Source organism: Somniosus microcephalus, unplaced genomic scaffold (assembly GCF_052327205.1).
Source record: "Somniosus microcephalus isolate GS21.2 unplaced genomic scaffold, FLI_Smic_1.0 unresolved_chr1, whole genome shotgun sequence".
Taxonomy (NCBI): domain Eukaryota; kingdom Metazoa; phylum Chordata; class Chondrichthyes; order Squaliformes; family Somniosidae; genus Somniosus; species Somniosus microcephalus.
The window spans coordinates 124,811,782-124,837,947 of record NW_028225179.1 but is presented as its reverse complement, the minus strand read 5'-3'; the positions used below and the strand labels follow the sequence as shown (position 1 = coordinate 124,837,947).

At 56.9% G+C, this 26,166-nt stretch overlaps 1 protein-coding gene across 1 annotated transcript in view; it reads left to right on the top strand.

Moving 5' to 3' along the window:
* The window catches only part of LOC147095804 (uncharacterized), a 206,004-nt gene that overhangs the window by 103,746 nt on the left and 76,092 nt on the right, over positions 1–26,166 (top strand). Inside the window, exons 22-30 of the mRNA XM_085973720.1 lie at positions 3,797–3,929; positions 9,807–10,058; positions 11,640–11,752; positions 13,026–13,543; positions 14,589–15,002; positions 16,384–16,553; positions 18,880–19,084; positions 21,501–21,588; positions 22,996–23,137. Coding sequence (XP_085829846.1) covers positions 3,797–3,929; positions 9,807–10,058; positions 11,640–11,752; positions 13,026–13,543; positions 14,589–15,002; positions 16,384–16,553; positions 18,880–19,084; positions 21,501–21,588; positions 22,996–23,137 — 2,035 coding nt within the window. The remainder of the gene's footprint in view (positions 1–3,796; positions 3,930–9,806; positions 10,059–11,639; positions 11,753–13,025; positions 13,544–14,588; positions 15,003–16,383; positions 16,554–18,879; positions 19,085–21,500; positions 21,589–22,995; positions 23,138–26,166) is intronic.

Here is a 26,166-nt window from a genome sequence, read left to right as displayed (position 1 = left end):
TCCTCCTTTAAGATGTTCTTTAAAACCTACCTCTTTGACCAAGCTTTTCGTCGCCTGTCCTAATATCTCTTTATGTGGCTCGGTGTCAAATTCTGTCTGATAACGCTCCTATGCAGCACCTTGGGACGTTTGGCGACGTTAAAGGCGCTATGTAAATGCAAGTCATTGCTGCTGTTGTCTACAAAGTACCGCCTTCCAGCCTCAACATTGAGTTTAACAAACATTGGGCAACATCGCTACCTGCTGGCGGACCAATGGAACTACATCACATTTTCTGCTTTGTTCCCCATTATCTGTGTACAATAACGATCCCACTCTGAATTACACACGATTTACAGGATTTAAAAATACTCCAAAGATTTAAAAAATACGATCAAAATTATTCTTGGTAAGACAAGGAAGTTTCAGCCCCATTTTAATCGCCCCACCCTTGGTGGCTGTGCCTTCAGCTGCCGAGGCCCTCAGCTCTGGAACTCCCTCCCTAAACCTCTCCGCTGCTTTACCTCCCTCTCCTCCTTTAAGACGCTCCTTAAAACCGACGTCATTGACCGACCTGCCCTAATATGTTCATACGTGGCTTGGTGTCAAGTTTTGTTTGATTACGCTCCTGTGAAGCGCCTTGGGATGACTTACTGGGTTAAAGGTGCTGTATAAATGCAGGCTGTTGTTGTGTGTCCAACAAGGGGACAGGTTTCTCCTGGTCACTATTTCCAAATGACCAGCCCCCGTTCCTTGATGCCTCTGTGTGCTATCCCTCCCTCCCCCACCGCTTGGCACATTGCGTAACTCACAGAAATCACAGATCACAGAAACCCCACAGTGCAGATAGAGGCCATTTCGGCCCATCGAGCCTGCACCGACACATATCCCACCCTATCCCTGTAACCCCACGTATTTAATCCCCTAACACTAAGGGTCAATTTATCATAGCCAAATCAACCTAACCCGCACATCTTTGGACTGTGGGAGGAAACCGGAGCACCCGGAGGAAACCCACGCAGACACAGGGAGAATGTGCAAACTCCACACAGACAGTCGCCCGAGGCCGGATTCGAACCCAGGTCCCTGGCACTGTGAGGCAACAGTGCTAACCACTATGCCACCATGTGCTTGGTGTGGTACTGAGCCTCACAGATCAGGAAGAGCCCAGCTTCAGTCTCCACCGAGTCCGCTGGGGCGCTGAGGGGACCTCTACAGTTGGCTTCAGAGCCTCGGAGTTTGGGGAAAGCAGCCAGGGGTTCCAGGTCTTGTTGGCTCTCCAGTGACTCCTGCTGGCTGGCGTGCGTGGTGCGGGGCAGGCCTGGCTCTGATATCCCACTCCCCACACCTCACCCCGCTCGCTCTCTTCCCCATGGCCAAATAGCCCGCTGACCATCAGGCTGGGATTTTCCAATTTGGCGCTCCTTGTGCTCGCCGTAACGGTCAAGAAATCCTGGCTGGGGAGGTAAAACATTCTCGGCACTCACTGTCGGCATTACATCAGGATCGTTGAAGCAGAAAAACCCCGGGCTTGCTGTCTGAGCTCGCACGTGAAGAATGGTCACTTGGGGAAGGTACCAGAGATGTTTATGGCACCCGGAGACCCTCACTCCCCCGAGACCCTCACTCCCCCGAGACCCTCACCCCCCCGAGACCCTCACTCCCCCGAGACCCTCACCCCCCCGAGACCCTCACTCCCCGGGACCCTCACTCCCCCGAGACCCTCACTCCCCCGAGATCCTCACCCCCCCGAGACCCTCACCCCCCCCGAGACCCTCACCCCCCCGAGACCCTCACCCCCCCAAGATCCTCACTCCCCCGAGACCCTCACTCCCCAAAGACCCTCACCCCCCCGAGACCCTCACCCCCCCCGAGACCCTCACCCCCCGAGACCCTCACTCCCCCGAGATCCTCACCCCCCCGAAACCCTCACCCCCCCCGAGACCCTCACCCCCCGAGACCCTCACTCCCCCGAGATCCTCACCCCCCCGAGACCCTCACCCCCCCCGAGACCCTCACCCCCCCGAGACCCTCACCCCCCCCGAGACCCTCACCCCCCGGGACCCTCACTTCCCCGAGACCCTCACTCCCCCGAGACCCTCAACCCCCGAGACCCTCACTCCCCCGAGACCCTCAACCCCCGAGACCCTCACCCCCCCGAGACCCTCACCCCCCGAGACCCTCACTCCCCGAGACCCTCACTCCCCCGAGACCCTCACCCCCCCGAGACCCTCACCCCCCCGAGACCCTCACTCCCCCGAGACCCTCACTCCCCCGAGACCCTCACTCCCCCGAGACCCTCACCCCCCGAGACCCTCACTCCCCCGAGATCCTCACCCCCCCGAGACCCTCACCCCCCCCGAGACCCTCACCCCCCCGAGACCCTCACCCCCCCGAGACCCTCACCCCCCGGGACCCTCACTTCCCCGAGACCCTCACTCCCCCGAGACCCTGAACCCCCGAGACCCTCACTCCCCCGAGACCCTCAACCCCCGAGACCCTCACCCCCCCGAGACCCTCACCCCCCGAGACCCTCACTCCCCCGAGACCCTCACTCCCCCGAGACCCTCACCCCCCCGAGACCCTCACCCCCCCGAGACCCTCACTCCCCCGAGACCCTCACTCCCCCGAGACCCTCACCCCCCCAAGACCCTCACCCCCCGAGACCCTCACTCCCCGAGACCCTCACTCCCCCGAGACCCTCACCCCCCCGAGACCCTCCCCCCCCGAGACCCTCACTCCCCCGAGATCCTCACCCCCCCGAGACCCTCACCCCCCCCGAGACCCTCACCCCCCCGAGACCCTCACCCCCCGGGACCCTCACTCCCCCGAGACCCTCACTCCCCCGAGCTCCTCACCCCCCCGAGACCCTCACCCCCCCGAGACCCTCACCCCCCCGAGACCCTCACCCCCCCGAGACCCTCACCCCCCCGAGATCCTCCCCCCCGAGACCCTCACCCCCCCCGAGACCCTCACCCCCCCCGAGACCCTCACCCCCCCGAGACCCTCACCCCCCCGAGACCCTCACTCCCCCGAGACCCTCACCCCCCCGAGACCCTCACTCCCCCGAGACCCTCACCCCCCCGAGACCCTCACTCCCCCGAGACCCTCACTCCCCCGAGATCCTCACCCCCCCGAGACCCTCACCCCCCCCGAGACCCTCACCCCCCCGAGACCCTCACCCCCCCGAGACCCTCACCCCCCGGGACCCTCACTCCCCCGAGACCCTCACTCCCCCGAGACCCTCAACCCCCGAGACCCTCACTCCCCCGAGACCCTCACTCCTCGAGACCCTCACTCCTCGAGACCCTCATTCCTGGAGACCCCTCAGTCCCCCGAGACCCTCACTCCCCCGAGACTCTCACTCCCCCGAGAACCCCATCCCCCCCACCCCCCAAGAGGACCTCTATCCCCATCCCCGAGGACCCCATCACTCCCTCCGACACCCCCATTCCCCGACCCCCAAGACCCCAATCCCCCCGAGATCCCACCCCATCTCCTCTTCCCCCAAAGATCCCCATCTCTCCCTCTGAGGACCCCACCTGCCTCCGAGGACCCATTTCTCCCTCCAGAAACCATATCACCACCCACCGCTCCCCACCACGAGAACCCCATTGTACGGAGCCTCCTGGAGGGGAAGGGGTTGAAAGTTGAGGGGAAGCTATCAGCGCTCATGCCGTGAGTTCCCGATCAGTGCTGGGCCAGGCGCTCTGATATACCAGGTGACCAGCACCCTCCGGGCTGGAGCCTCCTGTTGTGTCCTGCCCAGAATGGATGCAGCAAAGAATGAAGGGGCTCTCTGTGTGTTTCCTTGCAGTGTCTCCCTGGCTACTATGGCACCAACTGTTCGGAAGAGGTTGACGAATGTCGCTCCCATCCCTGTCAGAATGGAGGGACCTGCATCGACCTGGTCGACGGCTATCAGTGCTCGTGTCTGCATGGGACTCAGGGTAAGCATTAGCCTAGAGCTGGAGAATGTGCCATTTACAGGCTGGAGGATCATATCGCTGCCGTGGCGGTGAACCTTAGCAGTGATGTGAGAAAGCATGCAACGGAAACAGTCGCTCGGGCAATAAACTGCAACAGGCCATCTACAGTCCACCTACCATGGACTCTACCCCACTGTTATGACATTCTGAGGGGCTTCCCCCCACAGTACCTGAGGATCCCCCTCCCCCCACAGTACCTGAGGATCCCCCTCCCCCCACAGTACCTGAGGATCCCCCTCCCCCCACAGTACCTGAGGATCCCCCTCCCCCCACAGTACCTGAGGATCCCCTCCTCCCACAGTACCTGAGGACTCCCTTCCCCCACAGTACCTGAGGACCCCCTCCTCCCACAGTACCTGAGGAACCCCCTCCTCCCACAGTACCTGAGGACTCCCTTCCCCCACAGTACCTGAGGACCCCCTCCCCCCACAGTACCCGAGGGACCCCCCTCCTCCCACAGTACCTGAGGAACTCCCTCCTCCCACAGTACCCGAGGGACCCCCTCCTCCCACAGTACCTGAGGAACCCCCTCCTCCCACAGTACCTGAGGATCCCCCTCCTCCCACAGTACCTGAGGAATCCCCTCCTCCCACAGTACCTGAGGATCCCCTCCTCCCACAGTACCTGAGGAACCCCCTCCCCCCACAGTACCTGAGGATCCCCCTCCTCCCACAGTACCTGAGGATCCCCTCCTCCCACAGTACCTGAGGAACCCCCTCCTCCACAGTACCTGAGGATCCCCTCCTCCCACAGTACCTAAGGAACCCCCTCCCCCCACAGTACCTGAGGATCCCCCTCCCCCCACAGTACCTGAGGATCCCCTCCTCCCACAGTACCTAAGGAACCCCCTCCTCCCACAGTACCTGAGGACCCCCTCCTCCCACAGTACCTGAGGACCCCCCTCCTCCCACAGCACCTGAGGACCCCCCTCCTCCCACAGCACCTGAGGAACCCCCTCCTCCCACAGTAACTGAGGAACCCCCTGCTCCCACAGTACCCGAGGGACCCCCTCCTCCCACAGTACCTGAGGAACTCCCTCCTCCCACAGTACCCGGGGGACCCCCTCCTCCCACAGTACCTGAGGACTCCCTCCTCCCACAGTACCCGAGGGACCCCCTCCTCCCACAGTACCTGAGGACCCCCTCCTCCCACAGTACCTGAGGACCCCCTCCTCCCACAGTACCTGAGGACTCGCTCCTCCCACAGTACCTGAGGACCCTCCTCCCACAGTACCTAAGGAACCCCCTCCTCCCACAGTAACTGAGGACCCCCCTCCTCCCACAGTACCTGAGGAACCCCCTCCTCCCACAGTAACTGAGGACCCCCCTCCTCCCACAGTACCTGAGGACCCCCTCCTCCCACAGTACCTGAGGACCCCCCTCCTCCCACAGTACCTGAGAACCCCTCCTCCCACAGTACCTGAGGATCCCCCTCCTCCCACAGTACCTGAGGAACCCCCTCCTCCCACAGTGCCTGAGGATCCCCCTCCTCCCATAGTACCCGAGGAACCCCCTCCTCCCACAGTACCCGAGGGACCCCCTCCTCCCACAGTACCTGAGGACCCCCTCCTCCCACAGTACCTGAGGACTCGCTCCTCCCACAGTACCTGAGGACCCTCCTCCCACAGTACCTAAGGAACCCCCTCCTCCCACAGTAACTGAGGACCCCCCTCCTCCCACAGTACCTGAGGAACCCCCTCCTCCCACAGTAACTGAGGACCCCCCTCCTCCCACAGTACCTGAGGAACCCCCTCCTCCACAGTACCTGAGGAACCCCCTCCCCCCACAGTACCTGAGGACCCCCCTCCTCCCACAGTACCTGAGGAACCCCCTCCTCCCACAGTACCTGAGGACCCCCCTCCTCCCACAGTACCTGAGAACCCCTCCTCCCACAGTACCTGAGGATCCCCCTCCTCCCACAGTACCTGAGGAACCCCCTCCTCCCACAGTGCCTGAGGATCCCCCTCCTCCCACAGTACCTGAGGAACCCCCTCCTCCCACAGTGCCTGAGGACTCCCTCCTCCCACAGTACCTGAGGAACCCCCTCCTCCACAGTACCTGAGGACCCCCCTCCTCCACACTACCTGAGGACCCCCCTCCTCCCACAGTACTTGAGGACTCCCTCCTCCCACGGTACCTGAGGACCCCCTCCCCCCAAAGTACCTGAGGACCCCACTCCTCCCACAGTACCTGAGGATCCCCCTCCTCCCACAGTACCTGAGGACCCCCTCCTCCCACAGTACCTGAGGAACCCCCTCCTCCCACAGTACCTGAGGAACCCCCTCCTCCCACAGTACCTGAGGACCCCCCTCCTCCCACAGTACCTGAGGACACCCCTCCTCCCACAGTACCTGAGGAACCCCCACCTCCCACAGTACCTGAGGGACCCCCTCCTCCCACAGTACCTGAGGGACCCCCTCCTCCCACAGTACCTGAGGAACCCCCTCCTCCCACAGTACCTGAGGACCCCCCTCCTCCCACAGTACCTGAGGAACCCCCTCCTCCCACAGTACCTGAGGAACCCCCTCCTCCCACAGTACCTGAGGAACCCCCTCCTCCCCAGTATCTGAGGGACCCCCTCCTCCCACAGTACCTGAGGAACCCCCTCCTCCCACAGTACCTGAGGAACCCCCTCCTCCCACAGTACCTGAGAACCCCTCCTCCCACAGTACCTGAGGAACCCCCTCCTCCCACAGTACCTGAGGAACCCCCTCCTCCCACAGTACCTGAGGAACCCCCTCCTCCCACAGTACCTGAGGACCCCCCTCCTCCCACAGTACCTGAGGAACCCCCTCCTCCCACAGTACCTGAGGAACCCCCTCCCCCCACAGTACCTGAGGAACCCCCTCCTCCCATAGTACCTGAGGACACCCCTCCTCCCATAGTACCTGAGGACACCCCTCCTCCCCCAGTATCTGAGGGACCCCCCTCCTCCCACAGTACCTGAGGACACCCCTTCTCTCACAGTACCTGAGGAACCCCCTCCTCCCACAGTACCTGAGGACCCCCCTCCTCCCACAGTACCTGAGGACACCCCTCCTCCCACAGTAACTGAGGAACCCCCTCCTCCCACAGTACCTGAGGGACCCCCTCCTCCCACAGTACCTGAGGGACCCCCTCCTCCCACAGTACCTGAGGACCCTCCTCCCACAGTACCTGAGGAAACCCCTCCTCCCATAGTACCTGAGGACCCCCCTCCTCCCACAGTACCTGAGGACCCCCCTCCTCCCGCAGTACCTGAGGAACCCCCTCCTCCCACAGTACCTGAGGAACCCCTCCTCCCACAGTACCTGAGGAACCCCCTCCTCCCACAGTACCTGAGGAACCCCCTCCTCCCGCAGTACCTGAGGAATCCCCTCCTCCCACAGTACCTGAGGAACCCCCTCCTTCCACAGTACCTGAGGACCCCCCTCCTCTCACAGTACCTGAGGAACCCCCTCCTCCCACAGTAACTGAGGACCCCCCTCCTCCCACAGTACCTGAGGAACCCCCTCCTCCCACAGTAACTGAGGACCCCCCTCCTCCCACAGTACCTGAGGAACCCCCTCCTCCCACAGTACCTGAGGACCCCCCTCCTCCCACAGTACCTGAGAACCCCTCCTCCCACAGTACCTGAGGATCCCCCTCCTCCCACAGTACCTGAGGAACCCCCTCCTCCCACAGTGCCTGAGGATCCCCCTCCTCCCACAGTACCTGAGGAACCCCCTCCTCCCACAGTGCCTGAGGACTCCCTCCTCCCACAGTACCTGAGGAACCCCCTCCTCCACAGTACCTGAGGACCCCCCTCCTCCACAGTACCTGAGGACCCCCCTCCTCCCACAGTACTTGAGGACTCCCTCCTCCCACAGTACCTGAGGACCCCCTCCCCCCACAGTACCTGAGGACCCCACTCCTCCCACAGTACCTGAGGATCCCCCTCCTCCCACAGTACCTGAGGACCCCCTCCTCCCACAGTACCTGAGGAACCCCCTCCTCCCACAGTACCTGAGGAACCCCCTCCTCCCACAGTACCTGAGGACCCCCCTCCTCCCACAGTACCTGAGGACACCCCTCCTCCCACAGTACCTGAGGAACCCCCACCTCCCACAGTACCTGAGGGACCCCCTCCTCCCACAGTACCTGAGGGACCCCCTCCTCCCACAGTACCTGAGGACTCCCTCCTCCCACAGTACCTGAGGACCCCCTCCCCCCACAGTACCTGAGGACCCCACTCCTCCCACAGTACCTGAGGATCCCCCTCCTCCCACAGTACCTGAGGACCCCCTCCTCCCACAGTACCTGAGGAACCCCCTCCTCCCACAGTACCTGAGGAACCCCCTCCTCCCACAGTACCTGAGGACCCCCCTCCTCCCACAGTACCTGAGGAACCCCCTCCTCCCACAGTACCTGAGGAACCCCCTCCTCCCACAGTACCTGAGGAACCCCCTCCTCCCCAGTATCTGAGGGACCCCCTCCTCCCACAGTACCTGAGGAACCCCCTCCTCCCACAGTACCTGAGGAACCCCCTCCTCCCACAGTACCTGAGAACCCCTCCTCCCACAGTACCTGAGGAACCCCCTCCTCCCACAGTACCTGAGGAACCCCCTCCTCCCACAGTACCTGAGGAAGCCCCTCCTCCCACAGTACCTGAGGACCCCCCTCCTCCCACAGTACCTGAGGAACCCCCTCCTCCCACAGTACCTGAGGAACCCCCTCCCCCCACAGTACCTGAGGAACCCCCTCCTCCCATAGTACCTGAGGACACCCCTCCTCCCATAGTACCTGAGGACACCCCTCCTCCCCCAGTATCTGAGGGACCCCCCTCCTCCCACAGTACCTGAGGACACCCCTTCTCTCACAGTACCTGAGGAACCCCCTCCTCCCACAGTACCTGAGGACCCCCCTCCTCCCACAGTACCTGAGGACACCCCTCCTCCCACAGTAACTGAGGAACCCCCTCCTCCCACAGTACCTGAGGGACCCCCTCCTCCCACAGTACCTGAGGGACCCCCTCCTCCCACAGTACCTGAGGACCCTCCTCCCACAGTACCTGAGGAAACCCCTCCTCCCATAGTACCTGAGGACCCCCCTCCTCCCACAGTACCTGAGGACCCCCCTCCTCCCGCAGTACCTGAGGAACCCCCTCCTCCCACAGTACCTGAGGAACCCCTCCTCCCACAGTACCTGAGGAACCCCCTCCTCCCACAGTACCTGAGGAACCCCCTCCTCCCGCAGTACCTGAGGAATCCCCTCCTCCCACAGTACCTGAGGAACCCCCTCCTTCCACAGTACCTGAGGACCCCCCTCCTCTCACAGTACCTGAGGAACCCCCTCCTCCCACAGTACCTGAGGAACCCCCTCCTCCCACAGTACCTGAGGACACCCCTCCTCCCACAGTACCTGAGGAACCCCCTCCTCCCACAGTACTTGAGGAACCCCCTCCTCCCACAGTACCTGAGGAATCCCCTCCTCGCACAGACTGCCTACAATCTCCCTTATCATTGGAACTGGTCACTGGATCGCCACGAGGATTTGGATCCCCACTCTGGAATCCCATGGGATTGAAGCCAGCCGTAGTCTCCTTATTTTTCCCCCTACCCCGACTACTACAACAGGGGCCAGGGCTGGAACCTGAAACCTACCTGGTCTGTAGACCTCCGTACTAACTGGGGCTTGGGGAAGTAAGGGAGGGAATTGGGGAGCGGAGTGAAGCTCCTGCACTGGTCGGAAGTTCAGCTGCAGGCCGGAGAGGAGGGAATGCTCGGAACCATTTCCCAAGTGCGGCGCGGGGTCGCTGCGGATTTCCTTGGCCCCTTTCCGCCGCGAGTGAAAGGCATCTCTTGCTATTTGTCCTCCACAGGGACGCACTGCGAGCACGACATCGACGACTGCGCCGCCGCCGCCGCCAGCCGCGAGCTCAAGTGCTACCACGGCGGCCGGTGTGTGGACGGGATCGGTGGCTACGCCTGCGACTGCCAGCCGGGCTACGTCGGGGAGCGGTGCGAGGGCGACGTCAACGAGTGCCTTTCCAACCCGTGCGACGCCAGCGGGACGCAGAGCTGCGCGCAGTTGGCCAACGCTTACCGCTGCGAGTGTAAGCTCGGATACACAGGTCAGTGCCTCCCCCACCCCACCAGGGCCGGCAATGGGAACGTTAACAACGGGAGGAGGCCGTTCAGCCCCCTCGGGCCTGCTCCGCCATTCAATGAGATCATGGCCGAGCGGCACCTCAACTCCATTTTCCTGCCTTTACTCCACATCCCTTGTCACCACACGGGACTGCAGAGCTTCAAGAAGAAGACGACCCACCGCCTACTTCTCAAGGGCAACTGGGGTGGGCAATAAATGCCGGCGCCCACATCCCGGGAATGAGTAGTCATGAAAACTGATGCACCATTGGCATCGGGAGCAAGCATTTGAGGGCAACAGCCGAGTCGTCTCAGCCCCTAGACATAGAAACATAGAAGATAGGAGCAGGAGTAGGCCATTCGGCCCCTCGAGCCTGCTCCGCCATTCTATGAGATCATGGCTGATCATCCAAATTCAGTACCCTGTCCCTGCTTTCTCTCCATATCTCTTGATCCCTTTAGCCTTAAGAAATATATCCAACTCTTTCTTGAATATATTTAATGAATTGGCCTCTACCGCCCTCTGTGGCAGAGAATTCCACAGGTTCACCACTCTCTGGGTGAAGAAATTCCTCCTCATCTCTGTCCTAAATGGCTTACCCCTTATCTTTAGACTGTGACCCCTGGTTCTGGACTCCCCGGCCATCGGGAACATCCTTCCTGCATCTAGTCTGTCCAGACCTGTCAGAATTTTATAAGTTTCAATGAGATCCCCTCTCATTCTTCTGAACTCCAGTGAGTATAAGCCCAATCGACCCAATCTCTCCTCATACGTCATTCCTGCCATCCCAGCTATCAGTCTAGACCGCTTTCATATTTTGGCCTTGTCATTTATTCGCACCTTTCCCTACATTACAACACGTCAGACACACTTCATTGTCTGTGAAGCTCTTTGGAACATCCTGTGCTTGTGAATGGCGCTAAATAAATGCAATTAGTTTGTTCGTTTTTCCTTACTTTTCTTTTTTCTTTTTTCTTTTCTTTCTCTTCTTTTTTCTTTTCTTTCTTTTCTTTTTTCTTTTCTTTCTTCCATTTCTTCCCCCCATTTCTTCCCCCTCCGTCTCCCCATTCAGTTAGATCTCGACTGATCGGCACCTCGGCCCCATTGACCCGCCTTAGCTCCTGATCCCTCAATATCCTCACTCAACAATAGTCTACCGATCTCAGTCTTCAAAGCTCCAATTGACCCCCAGTATCCACAGTCTTTTGGGGGCGAGAGTTCCAGATTTCCACTACCCTTTGTGTGAAAAAATGCTTCCTGATTTCCCTCCTCAACTGCCTAGCTCTAATTTTAAGATGATGTCCCCTTGTTCTTGTTTCCCCCCCACAAGAGGAAATAGTTTCTCCGTATCTACCCTATCGAATGCTTTTAACATTTTAAACACATCGATCAGATCGCCCCTCAACCTCCTAAACTCCAGGTTCACCAGCGCGCTGAGTGCTTTCCAGGGCAAGGCTCCTCGTCGGACGGTGTTTTGGTAACCCGCTTGGCTGCGTTGTTGGCACACGCTGGTTCCGTTCGGTCGATTGGTGATCTGTTATCTTGCCCCCTCTGTCTCCGGCAGGTCAGCGCTGCGAGTCTGTGATTGACAACTGCAAATCCGGGCCCTGCAGGAATGGTGGCACCTGTGTCCTCGCCATCAACACGCCCTTTGGGTTCCTGTGCAAGTGCCCGCCGGTGAGTAAGGCAGCCTTTCGCCCGCCCCGTGGCGTCACCGCGCGTCTTTGGCGGAGTCACTGAGGGAATGACGAGAGGAGGATCCGCAGAGGTGGGATCGACTGGGATTGCTCTGGGATTCGGTGGTAACTCGGGTGGGAGACAGGTGGCGGAGGTGGGGGGTGGGGGTGGGTGGGGGAGATTTCCTGTCTCATGAAAATGGCCGCAGTTCTGCCAGTGTCTCTGCCATTTCCGGGAGGTTGCTATTTGCCCGGTAAAAGGATGGAACGCTCAAACTGCCTCTTGTAGGGCAACAATAATGGCAAGGGGGCGGATCCAGGGCTGGGGACTCCCTACGCCCAGAGCTCCCACTCCTGGCTGGGGAGAGACGGACAAAGGCATTTAGCAGGTCAGATGCATAAGTAATTCCAAGCTGGTCCCCGGGTGCAAAAATCAATGGCGAGGGTTAATGGAATGTGAGAATCCATCACGAGAGAATTCGAGGGCAGATTTTCAGCTTATTGTCCAGGCGTGAAGCTGCCGTTGTCGATCAGCCAGTACACAAACCACCCCGGTTACATCTTTTCCTTGGTCCCCTGTGACTGGCGGCAGGTCCGCCGTGGCAGCTTCACGCCCAGGCGGCAAGTGGTAAATCCGCCATGTCGAGGATGTAAAAGTGGGGCGGTGCTGCTGCCATTGCTGGTTAGACTTCATCTGGAATGTCGGCTGGGATTTTACACTGCAGCGTTTCAAGGGGGTGCATATCGGAAAATTTCCGGCCTCTGATTGTCCGACATAATCGGCCGCAATATCGCGGGCTATGGGTGCGGAATTTCCCAGCATACACCAGGAGTGTGGATGCAGACTTACATATCAATTGTGATTAAACATGCATTTATATAGAGCCTTTAATGTAGTAAAATTGTCCCAAGGCGCTTCACAGGAGCGTTACCGGACAAAAAATTTGACACCGAGCCACATAAGGAGATAGTGGAACAGGTGACCAAAAGCTTGGTCAAAGAGGTAGGTTTTAAGGAGCGTCTTTAAAGGAGGAGCGAGGAGGAGAGGTTTAGGGAGAGCTTCGGGCCTAGGCGGCTGGTGGAGCGAAGGGACTGGAGGCTGCGCACGAGAAACATTCGATTTTTGGACGCCCCATCTTGTGTGTTCCGAGTAGGTGTTGTGTCTCCTAGCAACGTAAGACAGGCTCTCAATTGGTCAGTGCCATTGAAGAGCAGTGACTGACGATTCGCCATTTCAAGGAGCGATCAGTTTTTTTTTTGATTCTTGTTTCCAGGACTACGACGGAGGAAAGTGCGAAAACTACAACTCGTGCAACTCCTGGCCCTGCCAAAACGGGGGGATTTGCATCTCGGGCCGGTGCGCCTGCCTGCCGGGCTTCGCGGGCCTGGACTGCTCGGCCCCGCGAGCCAGCCGCTGCTCCGCCGGCGCGTGCCAGAACGGGGGCACCTGCGTGGCGTGGGCCAAGGAGCCCTACTTCTTCTGCCGCTGCCCTCCCCGCTTCCGAGGCCTCCGCTGCCAGAGCCTGGAGGCGGGCCGCAACCGCTCGGCCGGGGCCGCTTGCCGGGCCGACCGCTGCGCCGCCCGGGCTGGCGACGGCTCCTGCGACCCGGCCTGCAATACCCCGGCCTGCCACTGGGACGGGGGCGACTGCGCCGGCGACCCGTGGAGGAAGTGCGCGCTGGAGGAGCTCTGCCGGCCCAGCTTCAAGGACGGCAAGTGCGACGAGCCGTGCAACACCATCGAGTGCCAGTTCGACGGCTTTGACTGCCAGGAGCAGAAGGCCACGTGCAAGTGAGTGAGCAGTGTTTCCCGAGGGGGACCCAGGGCCTTCTAAAGAAAGGCTGGCATTTATACAGCGCCGTTTCATGAAGTACTTTTTGAAGTGGAGTCACTGTTGTAATGTGGGAAACGCGGCAGCCAATTTGCGCCCAGCAAGATCCCACAAACAGCAACATAACAATGACCAGATAATCTGGTTTATTTTTAATGATGTGGGTTGAGGATAAACATTGGCCAGGACACCAGGGAGAACTCCCCTGGTCTTCTTCCAAATAGTGCCGAGGGATCTATAACGTCCGCCTGAGAGGGCAGACGGGGCCTTGGTTTAATGACTCAGCCCTGTGCGCTAATTGGCTGCTGCGTTTCCTACATTTCAGCAGTGACTACACTTCAAAAATACTTCATTGGCCATAAGAACATAAGAATTAGGAGCAGGATTCAGCCACACGGCCCCTTGAGCCTGTTCCACCATTCAAATAAGACCATGGCTGATCATCGACCGCAACTCCACTTTCCCGCCCGATCGCCATATCCCTTGATGCCCCGAGAGTCCAAAAATCTATCTATGTCAGCCTTGACTATACTCAAAGACTCAGCATTCACAGCCCTCTGGGGCAGGGAATTCCAAAGATTCATAACCCTCTGAGTGAAGAAATTCCTTCTAATCTCAGTCTTAAATGGCCGACCCCTTATCCTGAGACTGTGCCCCCTAGTTCCAGACTCTCCAGCCAGGGGCAACAACCTCTCAGCATCGACCCTGTCAATCCCCCCTCAGAATCTTGTATGTTTCAATGAGATCACCTCTCATTCTTCTAAACTCCAAAGTGTATCGGCCCATTCTACACAGTAAAGTGCTTTAAGACGTCCTGAGGTTGTGAAAGGCGCTATAGAAATGTCTGTCTGTCTTTCTTTCTCTCTCTCTCACTTTCTATTTCCTTCTTTCTTTCTTTCTCTTTCTTTTCCTTTTCTTCCGTTCATTTGTTCTTTCTTTCTTTCCTTCCTTCATCCTTCCTCCCATTCTTCCTTGCCCTGTCTAACCGCTGCCTTGTCTCGACAGCCCTCGTTATGACATGTACTGCAAGCACCATTACAATGACGGCCACTGCGACAAGGGCTGCAGCTCGGCCGACTGCGGCTGGGACGGCATGGACTGCTCCCCCCCGGAGGCGGGGAACTTTGCCGGAGGCACCCTGGTCCTGGTGGCCTTCCTGAACCCGCAGAAGCTGCAGCGCAGCCTCTCCAGCTTCCTCTGGAACCTGGGCCTCGTGCTGCACTCCACCGTGCGGGTCAAGAAGGCCAAGAGCGGGGAGGACATGGTCTATCCATATTATGGCCGGGAGGACCTGGACAACCTGACGGCTTTGGTCTACAACATAAGCGCCCCGGGAAGGAAGCGCATGGTGAGGGAGCTCGCCCTGCCCGAGGAGGAGGGAGTCAGGACCACGCCGGAACCAGAACGTAAAGTCATTGGGTAAGAACTCCAGCAAAAACGGTAGACCTTTGCTAACCGGGCAGCTAATAGGCACTGGACAAGGCATATATTAGGACACAGGATGATACCAGAACTGAGGGGTTATAACTATCAGGAAAGATTGAACAGCCTGGGATTATTTCTCTAGAAAAGAGAGGTGACCTGATAGAAGTCTTTATAATTATGAAAGGGGTTTGATAGGGAAGAGGTAGAGAAGATGTTTCCACTTGTGGGGGAGACCAGAACTAGGAGCCATAAATAAGAACATAAGAACATAAGAAATAGGAGCAGGAGTCGGCCACTTGGCCCCTTGAGCCTGCTCCACAATGCAATAAGATCATGGCTGATCTTGGGCTCAAAGCCATTTCCCTGCCCGCTCCCCATAACACTTCGCTCCCTTATCTTGCAAAGATCTGTCTATCTCCACCTTAAATGTATTTAATGACCCAGCCTCCACAGTTCTCTGGGGCAGAGAATTCCACAGATTTACGACCCTCTGAGAGAAGAAATTCCTCCTCATCTCAGTTCTAAAAGGGCGACCCTTTATTCTGAGACTGTGCCCCCGAGTTCTAGATTTCCCCACGAGGGGAAACATCCTCTCTGCATCTACCCTGTCGAGCCTCCTCAGTTTCTTATATGTTTCAATAAGATCCCCTCTCATTCTTCTAAACCCCAATGAGTATAGGCCCAGCCTGCTCAACCTTTCCTCATAAGTCAACCCCCTCATCTCAGGAATTAACCACGTGAATCGTCTCTGAACTGCCTCCAATGCAAGTATATCCTTCCTTAAATAAGGAGACCAAAACTGTACGCAGTACTCCAGGTGTGGTCTCACCAATACCCTGTACAGTTGTAGCAGGACTTCCCTGCTTTTATACTCCAACCCCCTTGCAATAAAGGCTAACATTCCATTTGCCTTTTTGATTACTTGCTGTACCTGCATGCTAACTTTTTGTGTTTCATGCACAAGGACCCCCAGGTCCCTCTGTACTGCAGCATTTTGTAATCTCTCTCCATTTAAATAATAATTTGCTTTTTTATTTTTCCTGCCAAAGTGTATAACCTCACAAATATAGGACAGTCACTAATAAATCTAATAAGGAATTCAGGAGAAACTTCTTTACACAGAGAGTGGTTAGAATGTGGAACTCACTACCACAGGGAGTGGTTGAGGCAAATAGCATAGATGCATTTAAGGGGAAGCGAGAACTTGAGGGGAAAAAGGAATAGAAGGACATGTTGCTAGGGTTAGATGAGGTAGGGTGGCAGAAGACACGTGTAGCATCAGCACTGGCAATGGCCCATTGGGCCGACTGGCCTGTTTCTGTAAATACCATGTAATACTGACTCTCACCTCTACCGTCTTTTACTGAACCGGAAGGTCCATCGTATTTGTGGAGATCAACAAACAGCCCTGCCTGGAGACGTACACCGCCTGCTTCCCCACCGTCTTCGATGCGGCCGCGTTTGTCGCTGCACTGACCTCCTCTGAGAACGGGGAGCAGGAGTTCCCCTTCCCACTGGGAGCTGTCGCCGTGATGCCTGAGGAAGGTCAGTCAGTCAGTCTTTACAAATCGCCCATGCGCGCGAGTCGTCACTGTCGGACTCTGTTCGCTGACCCGTGTAGCCATTTCCTCACCCCCCCGCCCCACGAATGCCCCAGCTTGGGGTGGAGCCACTCCACACACCATCCGCCAAGCCGAGAGGAGGAGCGGGTTGATTACCTCCCAGTAATTGGGTGCGAGGAATTACTTGAGGAGTACTGTCTGTGGGTAGGGCGACGCATCACGGCTAACTAGATATGAGAATGGATGAATATTCTGCATGATTAGCTCCAGAGGTCAAGGAATATTGATTCAGAACTTTCTCTCAAGAGATTAATGGACGGGGCAGGCTCCATGGTAGAGTCTGTGGAAAGAGTGGGTTGAAGAGGCCCTTTCTTGTTCCAGGCTTTCTTACACTCTTTAAACTACTTGTTGCATCTGTCAATGTGAAGATTGTGAATACACAACACTATCATATAACCAAATATCGACACCGCTGTCTCAGCCACTGAGTTAGAGGCTGGGCAGAACTTGTGGTTTTAATTTACTCATAAACTACAGCAGAGTCTATTTACTCAGCAAACAGAGTCTATTCAAGAAGCAGTCTATTTACTAAGAAAACAGAGTCTACTTACTCAAACTATAGCAGAATCTACTTACTCAAACTACAGCAGAATAGTCAGAGCCCACTGACTCCCACAGCTACCTGGACTACACTTCCTCCCACCCCGCCTCCTGTAAGGACTCTATTCCATTCTCCCAGTTTCTCCAACTCCGCCGCATCTGCTCCGACGATGCCACCTTCCACACCAGTGCTTCCGACATGTCTTCCTTTTGCCTCAACCGAGGAATCCCCTCTACCGTGGTTGACTCGGCCCTTGACCGTGTCCGTTCTATTTCCCACACTTCTGCCCTCACCCCTGCCCCTCCCTCCCAGAACCACGATTGGGTTCCCCTTGTCCTCACCTTTCACCCCACTAGCCTCCACATTCAACAGATCATCCTCCGCCATTTCCGCCACCTTCAACGTGATCCCACCACCAAACGCATCTTCCCCTCCCCTCCCCTTTCAGCATTCCGTAGGGACCGCTCCCTCCGAGACACCCTGGTCCACTCCTCTATCACCCCCAGCACCACTTCCCCTTCGCCCGGCACCTTCCCGTGCAAGCGCAGGAGATGCAACACCTGCCCTTTTACCTCCCCCCTTCCCACTGTCCAGGGCCCCAAACACCCCTTCCAGGTGAAACAGCGATTTACTTGTACTTCTTGTAATCTAGTATACTGTATTCGCTGCTCACGATGTGGTCTCCTCTACATTGGGGAGACCAAACGCAGATTGGGTGACCGCTTTGCGGAACACCTCCGTTCAGTCTGTAAGGATGACCCCGAGCTTCCGGTCACCTTTCATTTTAATTCACCGCCCCATTCCCACTCAGACCTCACTGTACTCGGGCTCTTGCATTGTTCCACGGAAACCCAGCGTAAGCTCGAGGAACAGCACCTCATCTTCCGATTAGGCACTTTACAGCCTTCCGGACTCAATATCGAGTTCAACAATTTCAGATCATAACCTCGGCCCCATTACATTTTTATATATATATTTTTTTCCACACCTTTGTTTTGGCCCTTGCCCCTTTTTCTCTCTCCCACATGGCAGCTGTCTCTCATTCTGCCATCACATTTCACACCTAATCTAGAGCCGTCTTTTGTCTCGCCACTAGTCCTATCACCGTCTTGTCTTGTTTTGAATACCTCTTAATGTCTCTTCACTTCTCTTTTGCTCTCTCATCCCCATTTCCCAGCCCCCAAACTGGCCTCTTAATCAGTTTCATTTCCTGTGTTTTTTCAGACTTGACGAAGGGTTTCGACCTGAAACGTTGACTCTATTTCTCTCTCCATGGATGTTGCCTGACCTGCTGAGTATTTCCAGCATTTTCTGTTGTTATTTCTGATTTCCAGCATCCGCAGTATTTTGCTATCGTACAGCAGAGTCTACTTACTCAAACTACAGCAGAGTCTACTTCCTCATCAGCTACAACAAAGAGTCTCCTGCGTAGATCAGGATTATTTCTCCTGCAAAATGCAGTGAGTGGAGGATCGTTACCTAATACAAATAATGTATGTGTGTAAAATCGATCCCAGTCACTCGCAGCAGTGCGGTCTCCAGGCGTGATTGACGGGGTAATTACCCAATCATCGCTGTTCCGGACGGGACCTGCGGGGTCACTATATGCAGCCACCATATATGAATTGACCTGCAGGTGGTAGATGTGCGTTGGTCTGGCCCCTGCCCCATTGCGTTACCTCTCTAATCCTTCTCTTTGAACCCATAGCCGTCTCGTTTCCATGGGAGCTGACCAGCATTTCGCTCGCCATCCTCTTTGCTGTCGCTGTCGGAATCTTCGTCGGCATTCACGTTGCCAAGCAACCAAAACGCAAGCGCGGCCCGCTCTGGCTGCCCCCCGGCTTCGCCCCAAACAAGGAGTCCAAGAACTACAAGAGGAGGGAGCCAGTGGGGGAAGACTCCATAGGGATGAAGTAAGTGGGTGGGAGGGGGCGAGGGTCAGGGGGGGGAGAAATATGATGCTGCATTGCTTGCACTGATCTGTTGGGTGTGGCGGGCTCGCTGGCAAGAAATGCTCCCCGCTGGCCGCAGCAGAGACCGCTGCATGATTTGTCAATTCCCAATCCGCACGCTGCACGATAACGGGACCTCGCTAACTCTGGTCCTTGGGATGGTCAATGTTTGACTCTAGATATACCCCAATCGGTTTATACTTAACTGGTTCGACAATGCCTCAGTTGTAAAACTCTCACCCTTGGGTTCAAATCCCTCCATGGCCTACAACCCTCCGCGGTCTCTTCGCTCCTCCAATCCTCCATTACTGGCATCTTGCGCATCCCAGATTTTCATCGCTCCACCACTGGTGGCCGTGCCTTCAGCATCCTAGGCCCTAAGCTCTGGAATTCCCTCCCTAAATCTCTCCGCCTCTCTCTCCTCTTTTAAGATGCTCCTTAAAACCTACCTCTTTGACCAAGATTTTAGTTATCTATCCCAACGTCTCCTTATGTGGCTGGGTGTCAGTTTTTGGCTGATAACGCTCCTGTGAAGCGCCTTGGGATGTTTTACTACGTTAAAGGTGCTTTATAAATGCAAGTTGTTGTTGTCTACAAAGTACAGCCTTCCAGCCTTAACACTGGGTTTAACAACCTTTGATCTTAACCCCAGCTCCCATTTTCTCAGACAATGGGTGCTGGTGATGGAGGATGGCTGCACTAGAGCCACTGGGAGTGGAGGAGGTGAAGCTGGTGCTTGGGGTGGGGAACCCCTGTTGGTACGTGGCCGGTTGGGTGGTCTGCACCCCTGGGGTCTACCCGCCTTTCTCTGCCACATTCCCGGACCACGGCATCCTTCTCCTCCTTGCCAGATTGTCCCAGCTTCCCTCCTGCTATTCTGCCATTCCCATTTACACCTCCTCTAGATCCAGCTTTTGTTTCTTTACTTGCCCCGTTATCATCTCATTTTACCTTGCTCCATCATCCCTTTTGTCATTTAATCACTCCTGCCCTCCACCCTATCGCAGATCTTCCCTTTTGTACTTTCCTTCCCTCCCACAACCCCACCCCACCATTTACCTGTACTTGCTTAAAACCTGTTACATTTCCAACATTCTTCCAGTTCTGATGAAGGGTCATCGACCTGAAACGTTAACTCTGTTTCTCTCTCCACAGCTGCTGCCTGACCTGTTGAGTGTTTCCAGTGCTTTCTGTTTTTATTTTATACTTTCTCACCCTCTCCAGTTTGCTCTCCCTAATCCCGCCTCTCCTGAAGCACCTTGGCCCAAGAGGCCATTCTTGATGTGTTGGCGTTGGCTGCTGTTCAGCTGCTGTCCACACCTGATGTCCGCACACACATCATCGGATAGCGCTCCGGAGTAGGAGCACAGGGGCATTTTCCTTTCCCTCCCCATACCCCCACCACACCGCCCCCCCCCACCTCACCCAAGCCCACATATGTAGCACCTACCGCCCCTGAAACCAACTCACGCAGCACGGACCAGGGCACAACATCCTTAATCTATGATCCTGCTTATTACTGCCCAAAACTGCTGGATTAACCATGTTTAGGTCAGTTGGGTAAGGCTGCATTGCCCAATGTCCCCATTTGTAACTCTGGACCAATCTGAGAGGGTTAAAGGAAGGCGACACTGAGGGGGATGAGGAGGTCCACATCTGTATTACCCTGGGAGTGCAAGAGGAAGCGGACGATTGTCACATCTGTATTACTCTGGGAGTGTAAGGGGAAGTGGATGCGTGTTCCACATCTGTATTACTCTGGGAGTGTAAGGGGAAGCGGATGCGTGTTCCACATCTGTATTACTCTGGGAGTGTAAGGGGAAGTGGATGCATGTTCCACATCTGTATTACTCTGAGATAGGTGAGGAGTTCTACAGCTATATTACACTGGGAGCAGAGGAGGAAGGGGAGACTGAGATAGGTGAAAAGTTCCACATCTATATTACACTGGGAGCAGAGGAGGAAGGGGAGACTGAGATAGGTGAAAAGTTCCACATCTATATTACACTGGGAGCAGAGGAGGAAGGGGAGACTGAGATAGGTGAAAAGTTCCACATCTATATTACACTGGGAGCAGAGGAGGACAGTGACACTGACGGAGGGAGCAAGATCCACAATCTTGATGTCCTGGCGAAGAATGAGTTGGTGCAATGAGTCCTGAATTCCACCCAGTGAAGATGCAGAGAGGAGGAGGAAGAAGAGCATGTGTTGGGGGGGGGGGGGGGGGAGTTGATATTTGGAGCTTGGGAGAAATGAGAGGCAAATACAGTCGAACATGAACCATAGTAATATTGATAAACCAGAGAGAAAGGGAAGGTTATGAAGATAAGTTCTGATGGTGTTAGTGTCTCTTCTTACTGTGCACTGTTAATCCCAGGATCCTGAACCAGGAAACTGACTGTGAAGATGAAGAAGATAATCAGAATTCCTTAGTGGAAAGCCTGCCCAGCAACAAGAAGTCCAAGGTAATGATGAGCAGAGAAGGTTAAGGGGAGATTTAACAGAGGTGTTCAAAATTATGAAAGGTTTTGAGAGAGTAAATAAGGAGAAACTGTTTCCACTGGCAGGAGGGTCAGTAACCAGAGGACACAGATTTAAGGTAATTGGCAAAAGAACCAGAGGCGAGATGAGGAGAATTTTTTTTACGCAGTGCGCTGTGATCTGGAATGCGCTGCCTGAAAGCAGATGCAATAGTAACTTTCAAATGGGAATTGGATAAATACTCGAAGGGGAAAAAATTGTAGGGCTATGGGGAAAGAGCGGGGGGGGGGCGCGGAGGGGTGCGACTAATTGAATAGTTCTTTCAAAGAGCCGTCACAGGCATGATGGGCCGAATGGCCTCCTTCTATGCTGTCCATTTCGATGAAGGGTCAAAGTGTTTGCTCGTTGCAGAGGTCGTTCATTTAATTTGAATTACTGTCACACCGAGACGTACCGCAAACTGTACGGTTCCTGCGCTTCACCGTGTGATGATAACTCACTGTGAGGTGCACTGATCACCAAGAGCCAGACTCCCGGAGGCTCATCGTTCACACACAGCTGAGTCTGGTGACAGTTGGAGGGAGATGTTGGGTGGCTTTTTGGACAGTTTCTGAAGTGGCGTCGGACTCCGCCCTTACCGTCGTGTCTGGTAGATTCCCGATTACTAACGCCTTTTATTTGTAATGGCGATTGAACCAGGGCCAAGCAAACCCACTCTGGGTAAAATTAAAGGGCCAGGCCCGAGGCCTGTGGTAAAGCCTGACTGAGCATGTGCAGTGTGCCTCACTCCTGCTCCCGCTGTGTTCAGCAAGTAAAGAAAGACTGGCATTTCTATAGCGCCCTTCACAACCTCAGGACGTCCAAAAGCGCTTTACAGCCAATGAAGTACTTCTTGAAGTGTAACTGGTGTAATGTAGGAAACACAGCAGCCAATTTGCGCACAGCAAGATCCCACAATGGGCGACGTGATAAATGACCAGATTATCTGTCTTTTTTGATGTTGGTTGAGGGATAAATATTGGCCAGTCCACCAGGGATAACTCCCCTGCTTTTCTTCAAAATAGTGCCATTGGATCTTTTTCCTCCACCTGAGATGGCAGGCGGGGCCTTGGTTTAACATCTCATCCGAAAGACGGCACCTCCGACAGCGCGGCGCTCCCTCAGCAATGGCACTGGGAATCTCGGCCTAGATTATGTGCTCAACTCTCTGGGTTGGGGCCTAGAACCCACTCTGACTGAGAGGCGAGAGTGTGCTGCCCACTGAGCCACGGCTGACACCTCGCAGGATGTCCACGTGAGCCTGCACCCGAGGGAGAAGGGAAAAAAGGGTGAAGGGAAGTGTTCAGCTGCTTTTGTGCTAACATGACGTGTGTGCGTGTGATTGGTTGCAGCTCGAGGAGACCCCGATGCTGTCTGATGACCGGAAGTGGACCCAGAAACACATCAAGGCCGTTGTCTACGCCCCACAGTCTGTAGCACAGACCCCACCACAAGAGAATACAGAGAGCGTGGATGTTGACGTGAGGGGCCCAGGTACATAGACGCTGGAGCCATACGGACTGGGAGGCCTTGGGTTCCATCCTCCCCCTGCCCCGAGTCTGTGTGAAGTGAACTGATCTCAGTCAGGGTGGCGGTAGAAGGGCTACAGTGGGCCTCAGCACCCCTGGGCAGGCAGGGGGTGGGGAGCGGCATCAGCCAGTGTCTCTGCTCCTGATTACTGTGGGGGGGGGGGGGATTCAGCCAGTGTCTCTGCTCCTGATTACTGTGGGGGGGGGAATCAGCCAGTGTCTCTGCTCCTGATTACTGTGGGGGGGGGGGGGAATCAGCCAGTGTCTCTGCTCCTGATTACTGTGGGGGGGGGGGAATTCAGCCAGTGGCTCTGCTCCTGATTACTGTGGGGGGGGGGGGGATTCAGCCAGTGGCTCTGCTCCTGATTACTGTGGGGGGGGGGGGGATTCAGCCAGTGGCTCTGCTCCTGATTACTGTGGGGGGGGGGGGGATTCAGCCAGTGGCTCTGCTCCTGATTACTGTGGGGGGGGGAATCAGCCAGTGTCTCTGCTCCTGATTACTGTGGGGTGGGGGGCGGAATCAGCCAGTGTCTCTGCTCCTGATTACTGGGGGGGGGGGGGAATCAGCCAGTGTCTCTGCTCCTGATTACTGTGGGGGGGGGGGAATCAGCCAGTGTCTCTGCTCCTGATTACTGTGGGGTGGGGGGCGGAATCAGCCAGTGTCTCTGCTCCTGATTACTGGGGGGGGGGGGGGAATCAGCCAGTGTCTCTGCTCCTGATTACTGGGGGGGGGGGGGGGCGGAATCAGCCAGTGTCTCTGCTCCTGATTACTGGGGGGGGGGGGGGGAATCAGCCAGTGTCTCTGCTCCTGATTACTGTGGGGGGGGGGGGGTAATCAGCCAGAGTCTCTGCTCCTGATTACTGTGGGGGGGGGGGAATCAGCCAGTGTCTCTGCTCCTGATTACTGGGGGGGGGGGGGGGAATCAGCCAGTGTCTCTGCTCCTGATTACTGTGGGGGGGGGGTAATCAGCCAGAGTCTCTGCTCCTGATTACTGTGGGGGGGGGGAATCAGCCAGAGTCTCTGCTCCTGATTACTGTGGGGGGGGGGGGAATCAGCCAGTGTCTCTGCTCCTGATTACTGGGGGGGGGGGGAATCAGCCAGAGTCTCTGCTCCTGATTACTGTGGGGGGGGGTGGAATCAGCCAGTGTCTCTGCTCCTGATTACTGTGGGGGGGGGGATTCAGCCAGTGTCTCTGCTCCTGATTACTGTGGGGGGGGGGGAATCAGCCAGTGTCTCTGCTCCTGATTACTGTGGGGGGGGGGGGAATCAGCCAGTGTCTCTGCTCCTGATTACTGTGGGGGGGGGGGAATCAGCCAGTGTCTCTGCTCCTGATTACTGTGGGGGGGGGGGAATCAGCCAGTGTCTCTGCTCCTGATTACTGTGGGGGGGGGGGAATCAGCCAGTGGCTCTGCTTCTGATTACTGTGGGGGGGGGGGAATCAGCCAGTGTCTCTGCTCCTGATTTCTGTGGGGGGGGGTGGAATCAGCCAGAGTCTCTGCTCCTGATTACTGTGGGGGGGGGGGGGAATCAGCCAGTGTCTCTGCTCCTGATTACTGTGGGGGGGGGGGGGAATCAGCCAGTGTCTCTGCTCCTGATTTCTGTGGGGGGGGGGGGGTCAGCCAGAGTCTCTGCTCCTGATTACTGTGGGGGGGGGGGGGGAATCAGCCAGTGTCTCTGCTCCTGATTACTGTGGGGGGGGGGGGGAATCAGCCAGTGTCTCTGCTCCTGATTTCTGTGGGGGGGGGGGGGTCAGCCAGAGTCTCTGCTCCTGATTACTGTGGGGGGGGTGGGGAATCAGCCAGTGTCTCTGCTCCTGATTACTGTGGGGGGGGGGGGTCAGCCAGAGTCTCTGCTCCTGATTACTGTGGGGGGGTGGAATCAGCCAGTGTCTCTGCTCCTGATTACTGTGGGGGGGGGGGATTCAGCCAGTGTCTCTGCTCCTGTTTGCTGTGGGGGGGGGGAATCAGCCAGTGTCTCTGCTCCTGATTACTGTGGGGGGGGGGGAATCAGCCAGTGTCTCTGCTCCTGATTACTGTGGGGTGGGGGGCGGAATCGGCCAGTGTCTCTGCTCCTGATTACTGTGGGGTGGGGGGCGGAATCGGCCAGTGTCTCTGCTCCTGATTACTGGGGGGGGGGGGGGCGGAATCAGCCAGTGTCTCTGCTCCTGATTACTGTTGGGGGGGGGGGGAATCGGCCAGTGTCTCTGCTCCTGATTACTGTGGGGTGGGGGGCGGAATCAGCCAGTGTCTCTGCTCCTGATTACTGTGGGGGGGGGGAATCAGCCAGTGTCTCTGCTCCTGATTACTGTGGGGGGGGGGGAATCAGCCAGTGTCTCTGCTCCTGATTACTGTGGGGTGGGGGGCGGAATCGGCCAGTGTCTCTGCTCCTGATTACTGTGGGGTGGGGGGCGGAATCGGCCAGTGTCTCTGCTCCTGATTACTGGGGGGGGGGGGGGCGGAATCAGCCAGTGTCTCTGCTCCTGATTACTGTTGGGGGGGGGGGGGAATCGGCCAGTGTCTCTGCTCCTGATTACTGTGGGGTGGGGGGCGGAATCAGCCAGTGTCTCTGCTCCTGATTACTGGGGGGGGGGGGGAATCAGCCAGTGTCTCTGCTCCTGATTACTGGGGGGGGGGGGGAATCAGCCAGTGTCTCTGCTCCTGATTACTGTGGGGGGGGGGGGAATCGGCCAGTGTCTCTGCTCCTGATTACTGTTGGGGGGGGGGGAATCAGCCAGTGTCGCTGCTCCTCATTACTGTGGGGGGGGGGAATCAGCCAGTGTCTCTGCTCCTGATTACTGTTGGGGGGGGGGAATCAGCCAGTGTCTCTGCTCCTGATTACTGTGGGGGGGGGGGGGAATCGGCCAGTGTCTCTGCTCCTGATTACTGTGGGGGGGGGGGGGAATCGGCCAGTGTCTCTGCTCCTCATTACTGTGGCGGGGGGGGGTGTCAGCCAGTGTCTCTGCTCCTGATTACTGTGGGGGGGGGGGCGGAATC